Source organism: Salmo salar, chromosome 14, assembly GCF_965601325.2.
Source record: "Salmo salar chromosome 14, fSalSal1, whole genome shotgun sequence".
Taxonomy (NCBI): Eukaryota; Metazoa; Chordata; class Actinopteri; order Salmoniformes; family Salmonidae; genus Salmo; species Salmo salar.
Genome location: NC_138304.1, coordinates 101309673 through 101319533, shown reverse-complemented (window position 1 = coordinate 101319533; position 9861 = coordinate 101309673). Strand labels below are relative to the sequence as shown.

The 9861-nt window shown below is 43.6% G+C and overlaps 1 protein-coding gene across 1 annotated transcript in view; it reads right to left on the bottom strand.

The window, feature by feature from the left end:
- The window catches only part of LOC106570681 (gamma-aminobutyric acid type B receptor subunit 1), a 123651-nt gene that overhangs the window by 7592 nt on the left and 106198 nt on the right, over positions 1 to 9861 (bottom strand). The window contains exons 13-17 of the mRNA XM_082961357.1: positions 8603 to 8710; positions 6112 to 6205; positions 5498 to 5625; positions 2537 to 2665; positions 1957 to 2103 (exon numbers count right to left, since the gene is read on the bottom strand). Of these exons, the coding sequence (XP_082817483.1) occupies positions 1957 to 2103; positions 2537 to 2665; positions 5498 to 5625; positions 6112 to 6205; positions 8603 to 8710 (606 nt within the window). The remainder of the gene's footprint in view (positions 1 to 1956; positions 2104 to 2536; positions 2666 to 5497; positions 5626 to 6111; positions 6206 to 8602; positions 8711 to 9861) is intronic.

Below are 9861 nucleotides of genomic sequence, written 5' to 3'. Positions count from 1 at the left end.
TAACTAGGGCAAGGAGTTTTTCTGACCATATGATCTGACTAGGCAAAGCTCTGGTCTCTACTCATCACCTCAAACTAGGCCAGGAATTTCCCCTGAGTTCCCTGGTACATCATGTGGCCAGGAAAAACTCCTGGCCAAAAATACCGTATAACATAGACCTACAGAAAGAACGGATAAATCACAGAGAAAGACCCTTTACCTACTGTATAACATAACTGATCCTATACCTACTGTATAACATAACTGATCCTATACCTACTGTATAACATAACTGATCCTGTACCCTACTGTATTACATAACTGATCGTATACCTACTGTATAACTTAACTGATCCTATACCTACTGTATAACATAACTGATCCTATACCTACTGTATAACATAACTGATCCTATACCTACTGTATAACATAACTGATCCTGTACCCTACTGTATTACATAACTGATCGTATACCTACTGTATAACATAACTGATCCTATACCTACTGTATAACATAACTGATCGTATACCTACTGTATAACATAACAGATCCTATACCTACTGTATAACATAACTGATCCTGTACCCTACTGTATTACATAACTGATCCTACACCTACTGTATAACATAACTGATCCTATACCTACTGTATAACATAACTGATCCTGTACCCTACTGTATAACATAACTGATCCTATACCTACTGTATAACATAACTGATCCTATACCTACTGTATAACATAACTGATCCTATACCTACTGTATAACATAACTGATCCTACACCTACTGTATAACATAACTGATCCTATACCTACTGTATACCTACTGTATAACATAACTGATCCTATACCTACTGTATAACATAACTGATTCAACACCTACTGTATAACATAACTGATCCTATACCTACTGTATAACATAACTGATCGTATACCTACTGTATAACATAACTGATCCTGTACCCTACTGTATAACATAACTGATCCTATACCTACTGTATACCTACTGTATAACATAACTGATCCTGTACCCTACTGTATAACATAACTGATCCTACACCTACTGTAATAACAGTAACTGATCGTATACCTACTGTATAACATAGCTGATCCTATACCTACTGTATAACATAACTGATCGTATACCTACTGTATAACATAGCTGATCCTATACCTACTGAATAACATAACTGATCCTATACCTACTGTATAACATAACTGATCCTGTACCTACTGTATAACATAACTGTTCCTACACCTACTGAATAACATAACAGATCCTATACCTACTGTATAACATAACTGATCCTATACCTACTGTATAACATAACTGATCCTGTACTCTACTGTATAACATAACTGATCCTATACCTACTGTATACCTACTGTATAACATAACTGATCTTATACCTACTGTATAACATAACTGATCCTGACCTACTGTATAACATAACTGATCCTATACCTACTGTATAACATAACTGATCCTGTACTCTACTGTATAACATAACTGATCCTGTACTCTACTGTATAACATAACTGATCCTATACCTACTGAATAACATAACTGATCCTATACCTACTGTATAACATAACTGATCCTATACCTACTGTATAACATAACTGATCCTGTACTCTACTGTATAACATAACTGATCCTGTACCTACTGTATAACATAACTGATCCTGTACCTACTGTATAACATAACTGATCCTATACCTACTGTATAACATAACTGATCCTATACCTACTGTATAACATAACTGATCCTATACCTACTGTATAACATAACTGATCCTGTACTCTACTGAATAACATAACTGATCCTGTACTCTACTGTATAACATAACTGATCCTGTACTCTACTGTATAACATAACTGATCCTGTACTCTACTGTATAACATAACTGATCCTATACCTACTGTATAACATAACTGATCCTGTACTCTACTGTATAACATAACTGATCCTGTACCTCCTGAATGATCTTCTGTAGTTCCTGGTTCTCTCTCTCCAGCTGTCTGGACTTCTCCTCATCGTTGTTGTTGGTGGATGAGCCCTGTGTCTTCACGGTCTCCTGGGTGTCTGACTGCCACTCCCCTCGGGTGATCAGACGACGCATCTACAGTACCAACATAGAGATAAACAATCTATACTCAAACATCTACAGTATCACCATAGAGATAAAACAATCTGATGTTTACTGTAAAGACTGAAGCTGTTACTGTAAAACAGAGACAGACTGTAGTTACTGACTGAAGCTGTTACTGTAAAACAGAGACAGACTGTAGTTACTGACTGAAGCTGTTACTGTAAAACAGAGACAGACTGTAGTTACTGACTGAAGCTGTTACTGTAAAACAGAGACAGACTGTAGTTACTGACTGAAGCTGTTACTGTAAAACAGAGATAGACTGTAGTTACTGACTGAAGCTGTTACTGTAAAACAGAGACAGACTGTAGTTACTGACTGAAGCTGTTACTGTAAAACAGAGACAGACTGTAGTTACTGACTGAAGCTGTTACTGTAAAACAGAGACAAACTGTTATTCTACCTTGGGGACAAAGAGCACCACCAGGGTGATGTAGACGGAGAAGACGATGGCCAGGGAGGCGAAGGCAAACGAGGCGTCCTGCTGCGACGACAAGATCATGGTGACGGGAGCCGTGATCATACACAACACCTGTACGGAGGAGGGGGAGAGATAGAGGGGAGAGACACCGAGTGAGACAGAGGAGGGGGTAGGACGAGAGAGATAGATGGAGAGAGAGAGAGAGATGGAGTCAGAGAGAGCGAGTTAGAGAGGGAGAGAGCGAGGTAGAGAGAGAGAGAGCGACGGAGAGCGAGAGAGAGAGAGAGAGAGAGAGAGGGGAATGAAAAACGGGAGTGTGAAAAATGAGGGAAGAGAGACAGGACAGAGATGGGGATAGTAACCAATACGTATTGACCAACAGTCATCTCTCCTCCAAAACCTGCAAAATCTCATCCAGACTGGCAAATGGAAAAACTAACCCTGCCGTCAAACTGAGGCGATATTTTTCTCTGTCGGGTCATTAATCACAGCGGACAGGACACAGAAGGAAAGGACGACAATCTCAGGGTACAAATACAATCCACAGTGCACTCTATTCCATATAGAGGCCTGGTAAAAAAAAAGTAGTGCACAATTATTTGGGAATAGGGTGCCATTTGGGAAGCAAATTTAGATTCTTCCAGAATTGTTCCAATTAATTTCACCTTGATTCCTCCTTGGTCTTAGGGAGAACAAATCATTTCCTATTTTTCCCCTCTGCTTGTTACTTGTTTGGGGGAGAGAGAGGAGCTGATTAGCCCCTGAATGTTAACTGCTCCCCTTTGATTCATCTTTAATTCATTTTATCGTCTTCATTTAGTACCAGAAATGAGCAGGTGGGCACCTCTCCTTGCTCCCATTCCCGTAGTGTCTACGATAAATAGATGTGAGTGCCTGGCCACTTCAGCAGATGGTGGTGGTGGTGGAATCAGTCTCATTAGTTTTACATAGAAGGGGGATCACTGGGACACCATTCATCACAAGGCCAGAGAGAGAGAGAGAGAGAGAGAGAGAGAGAGAGAGAGAGAGAGGAAAGAGAGAAGAACAGGACAGGGTTCTCTTCTCCAATTTCTCTCCAGCGCCAATTTGCAAATCTCTCAGTCAGCTTGAGCTTAAATTGGGTTCAATGCATAATGGGTAATCCTCAGAGATGAATTAAAATACAACGATGGAAATTGGAAAACAGGAAATCAGCCATAGTGGGGACAACACTGTTGATTAAAATGCTGTGTCACCACCGCAGTGCAGCGCTGAACTGGCAGGAGGGACAGTGTTTTTCTATTTCCAGACTCAAGACCAAACAGCGAAAGAACACAAGTCATCCAAATTGGCACACTGGGCGTCTTCTCAATTTGACATTTGGACGCAGAGAATATCCATGTTAGAAGTATTTCTTTTATATTTTTTTTTGCATTTAATTTTTGTTTTATTTTTATCAGCCACACAACAGGACAGAAATGGCTAACCGGTTGTAGTAATAGAGAGATAAATATGAGTCGTTCTTTGAAGATCACTGGAGGAGGAGAATGTCTGTCGAGAGGGATTCACACAGTACGGACCAGATGATCAAATCCTCCAGAGACACTCTTTCCCTCTCTCCCTTTCTTCCTCGCTCTCTGTGTGTGTTTCCATCCAAAGTGTTGCAGTAGAGGGATAAGGGGTTAGACAGACACACACAAAACACAGAAGACCTGACGGGTGACTTTATTCCCCCTGATGAGGAAGGGAAGAGGCTCTAACTCCTACCCTCTACCGCCCATCCTCTCTGCTGCCTCTCCTCTGTTTTCTGATAACAGATACTGTACATCACAACACACACAGCACATATGGTGCACACACACACACACACACACACACACACACACACACACACACACACACACACACACACACACACACACACACACACACACACACACACACACCAGTTTTCTGGGCCACTTTCAGATGGCAGATACTGTCTCCATGCATACAGCGTCATGGCTGTGCTGTCATTTAGGACAGCTCCCATGCTGAAAGCCCCACTGGCCAGCTCCAACTCCTCATTAGGGGTGAGCGGTAGGGCTGGAGGTGAGCAGAGCAACCGAGGATAGAGAGCCAGGCATTGTCACAGCATTAAACAAAGGGTGGAGGGAAAGAGAGAGAGAGAGAGAGAGAGAGAGAGAGAGAGAGAGAGAGAGTCAGGGAGAAAGAGAGACAGAGAGAGAAAGAGAGAGAGAGAGAGAGGGAGAGGGAGACAGAGAGAGAGAGAAAAACAGAGAAAGAGAGAGAGAACGCGTGAGAGAGAGAGTCAGGGAGAGAGACAGAGAGAGAGAAAGAGAGACAGAGAGAGAGAGACAGAGAGAGAGAGAAAAACAGAGAGAGAGAGAGAGAGAACGCGCGAGAGAGAGAGAGAGAGAGTCAGGGAGAAAGAGAGAGAGAGAGAGAGAGACAGAGAGAGGGAGACAGAGAGAGAGAGAAAAACAGAGAAAGAGAGAGAGAACGCGAGAGAGAGAGAGTCAGGGAGAAAGAGAGACAGAGCGAAGGCAAGAGAGGGAAAGAGAGAGAGCGAAGGCAAGAGCAAGAGAGAGAGAGAGAAAGAGAGACAGAGCAAAGGAAAGAGCAAGAGTAAGAGAGAGAGAAGGAGAGAGAGAGATATACAAGCGAGTGGAGACTGAGGATGAACTAACACAGCCTGGAGAGAGAGAGAAAGACAGAGAGGGAAAGAGAGACAGAGCGAAGGCAAGAGCAAGAGAGAGAGAAAGAGAAAGAGAGAGAGAAGGAGAGAGAGAGATACAAGCGAGTGGAGACTGAGGACGAACTAACACAGCCTGGGGAGAGAGGCAAATTAGACTGACATACAGATCAGCTGTGAGGGACAAGGACAAAAAGACAAACAGAGAAACACTCTTAGTCTAGACTGACACTGGCCAAAGACACACACACACACACAGAAAGACTTACTGAGACGTTGTAGATGGCCATGCCCACAGCACGGTGGTCGTTGATCTTCTCTGTTGATATAGACTTGGTCTCATAAGCCAGAAAAATCCCCAGGAGCAGCAGCAAGCCCTTATAGCCATACACCACCCCTACGGAAGGAAGGAAGAAAGAAAGAAAGAAAGAAAGAAAGAAAGAAAGAAAGAAAGAAAGAAAGAAAGAAAGAAAGAAAGAAAGAAAGAAAGAAAGAAAGAAAGAAAGAAAGAAAGAAAGAAAGAAAGAAAGAAAGAAAGGAGAGAAAAGGAGAGAAAAGGAGAAAGAACATTTTATTGATTCGGTTTTTAATATTCAATGCACTAGCATTAGCTCCAGCACAGGTCGAATGTCCAAGGTAAGATGATTGACAGATGATTGACAGTACAGGAGTAGTCTCTCTCTCTCTCTCTCTCTCTCTCTCTCTCCCCCTCTCTCCTTCTCTCCCTCCCTCTCTCCCTCCCTCCCTCTCCCCCTCCTCCCTCCCTCCCTCCCTCCCTCGCTCCCTCGCGCCCTCCCTCCCTCCCTCCCTCTCCCCCTCCCTCCTCCCTCCCTCCCTCCCTCGCTCCCTCGCGCCCTCCCTCCCTCCCTCCCTCCCTCCTTACCAAGCCAAGTGTTCATCTTGTCTGAGCTGCAGTGTTCCAGCAGAGGTTGGATCAGAACATCCAGGTCTCCTTTAGGGGCCTCTCTCACAAACTTCTACTCAGACAAACAGAAGAATAAGAATATTTAAATATCAGACACATGAAACAGTCACAAACTGTAATAGTACAGGTTCAATTCTGATTACACACCGTTTATTTCCTCCCTCTATTCAGCCATGGTTTTATAGATTAATGGAAAAACTAAGAGAGGGATATCTTAAGGCTACTGCACTATTGTCATCTATACAGTATCCAGCTGATGCTTTGTGGACACATACTATATCCATAGGTCGATAATGAACACTCAGATACAGTACCCGTCAAAAAGTTTAGAACGCACCGACTCATTTAAGGGTTTTTCTTTCTTTTTTATTTTTTTACTATTTTCTACATTGTAGAATAATAGTGAAGACATCAAAACTATGAAATAACACATACAGAATCATGTAGTAACCCAAAAAAGTGTTAAACATCAAAATATATTTTCTATTTTAGATTATTCAAAGTAGCCACCCTTTGCCTTGATGACAGCTTTGCACATTCTTGGCATTCTCTCAACTAGCTTCATGAGGAAGGCTTTTCCAACAGTCTTGAAGGAGTTCCCACATATGCTGAGCACTTGTTGGCTGCTTTTCCTTCACTCTATGGTCCAACTCATCCCAAACCATCTCAACTGGGTTGAAGTCAGGTGATTGTGGAGGCCAGGTCATCTGATGCAGCACTCCATCACTCTCCTTCTTGGTCAAATAGCCCTTACACAGCCTGGAGGTATGTTTTGGGTCATTGTCCTGTTGAAAAACAAATGATAGTCCCACTAAGCGCAAACCAGATGGGATGGTGTATTGCTGCAGAATGCTGTGTTAGCCATGTTGACTAAGTGTGCCTTGAATTCTAAATAATAACAGACAGTGTCACCAGCAAAGCACCCCCACACCATCACACCTCCTCCTCCATGCTTCACGGTGGGAACCACACATGCGGAGATCATCTGTTCACCTACTCAGCGTCTCACAAAGACATGGCGGTTGGAACCAAACATCTCAAACTCAAACTCATCAGACCAAAGGACAGATTTCCACCAGTCTAATGTCCATTGCTCGTGTTTCTTGGCCCAAGCAAGTCTCTTATTCTTATTGGTGTCCTTTAGTAGTGGTTTCTTTGCAGCAATTCAACCATGAAGACTTGATTCACGCAGTCTCCTGTGAACAGTTGATGTTGAGATGTGTCTGTTACTTGAACTCTGTGAAGCATTTATTTGGGCTGCAATTTCTGAGGCTGGTAACTCTAATGAACTTCTCCTCTGCATTAGAGGTAACTCTGGGTCCTCCTTCCCTGTGGCGGTCCTCATGAGGGACAGTTTCATCATAGCGCTTGATGGTTTTTGCGACTGCAAAAAGTTCTTGAAATTTTCCAGATTGACTTACCTTTATGTCTTAACGTAATGATGGACTGTCATTTCTCTTTGCTTATTTGAGCTGTTCTTGCCATAATATGGACTTGGCTTTTACCAAATAGGTCTATCTTCTGTATACCACCCGTACCTTGTCATAACACAACTGATTGGCTCAAAAGCATTAAGAAGGAAAGAAATTCGACAAATTAACTTTCAACAAGGCACACCTGTTAATTGAAATGCATTCCAGGTGACTACCTCGTGAAGCTGGTTGAGAGAATGCCAAGAGTGTGCAAAGCTGTCATCAAGGGAAAGGGTGGTTACTTTGAAGAATCTAAAATAGAAAATATATTTTTTAGCACTTTTTTGGTTACTACATTATTCCAAATGTTATGTTATTTTCATAGTTTTGATGTCTTCACTATTATTTTACAATGTAGAAAATAATAAAACAAAAAACAAAAACCCTGTAATGAGTAGGTGTGTCCAAACTTTTGACATATACACACATTTTTATAGATTCATTATAGATTCACTATAGCCACCTACAGATTATCCAGAGTATTGATTGTAAACACATACACTCTATCCTGCCCATTGTAGTTGAGGTATGATTACAATATTCTTTATATGGACCACCTTTTCTCTCATCCTTATATTTTAAAATATGTTTTTTATAAATTCACAATAAATTAATTATTCGACTATCTTGATAGAGTCAGGAGCTAATCGATGCTGATGCATCTCTGAAAACAAACAGGAAGAGGAAGAGACCAGCGAAGAGAAAAGAGGAGAGAGAGAGGAGGAAGAGAGGACCCATCGAGATAGAGAGAGCGAGAGAGAGAGGAAGAGAGAAGAGAGGAGCCATCCAGATAGAGAGAGCGAGAGAGAGAGGAAGAGAGAAGAGAGGACCCATCGAGATAGAGAGAGCGAGAGAGAGAGGAAGAGAGAAGAGAGGAGCCATCCAGATAGAGATAGAGAGAGCGAGACCGAGAAAGCGAGAGAAAGAGAGATAGAGAAAGAGGAGAAGACATTGAGACATTGAGTCATGACTCAGACCTCCACCGTGATGTGTAGAGGATCCACTATTTGCCAGATCATGAGTGACAGGACGTCGATGACCAGCAGCACCCCCACGGTGGCGTAGAGTTTCCACGGCTCCAGGTGCTGCAAGGAATCATGGGATACAGGAGGACTGGTCAGTTAGTCCGTGTCTCAAATTAAACCCTATTTGCTACATAGACCACTACTTTGGAACCCTATATAGACCACCCTGCTAAACCACCCCTCTACCGGTCTATACCACCCCTCTACCCATCTATACCACCCCTCTACCCGTCTATACCACCCCTCTACCCCTCTATACCACCCCTCTATACCACCCGTCTATACCACCCCTCTATACCACCCCTCTATACCACCCCTCTAAACCACCCCTCTACCCGTCTATACCACCCCTCTACCCGTCTATACCACCCCTCTACCCCTCTATACCACCCCTCTATACCACCCGTCTATACTACCCGTCTATACCACCCCTCTATACCACCCGTCTATACCCCCACTCTATACCACCCCTCTATACCACCCCTCTATACCACCCCTCTAAACCATCCCTCTACCCCTCTATACCACCCCTCTAAACCACCCCTCTAAACCATCCCTCTACCCCTCTATACCACCCCTCTAAACCACCCCTCTAAACCACCCCACTAAACCACCCCTCTATACCACCCCTCTACCCCTCTAAACCATCTCTCTACCCCTCTATACCACCCCTCTATACCACCCCTCTATACCACCGCTCTACCCCTCTAAACCACCCCTCTAAACCATCCCTCTACCCCTCTAAACCACCCCTCTAAACCACCCCTCTAAACCACCCCTCTATACCACCCCTCTAAACCATCCCTCTACCCCTCTATACCACCCCTCTATACCACCCCACTAAACCACCCCTCTATACCACCCCTCTACCCCTCTATACCATCCCTCTACCCCTCTAAACCACCCCACTAAACCATCCCTCTACCCCTCTATACCACCCCTCTAAACCATCCCTCTACCCCTCTATACCACCCCTCTATACCACCCCTCTATACCACCCCTCTATACCATCCCTCTACCCCTCTATACCACCCCACTAAACCATCCCTCTACCCCTCTATACCACCCCTCTATACCACCCCTCTATACCATCCCTCTACCCCTCTAAACCACCGCACTAAACCATCCCTCTACCCCTCTATACCACCCCTCTATACCACCCCTCTATACCACCCCTCTATACCACCCCTCTACCCCTCTAAACCATCCCT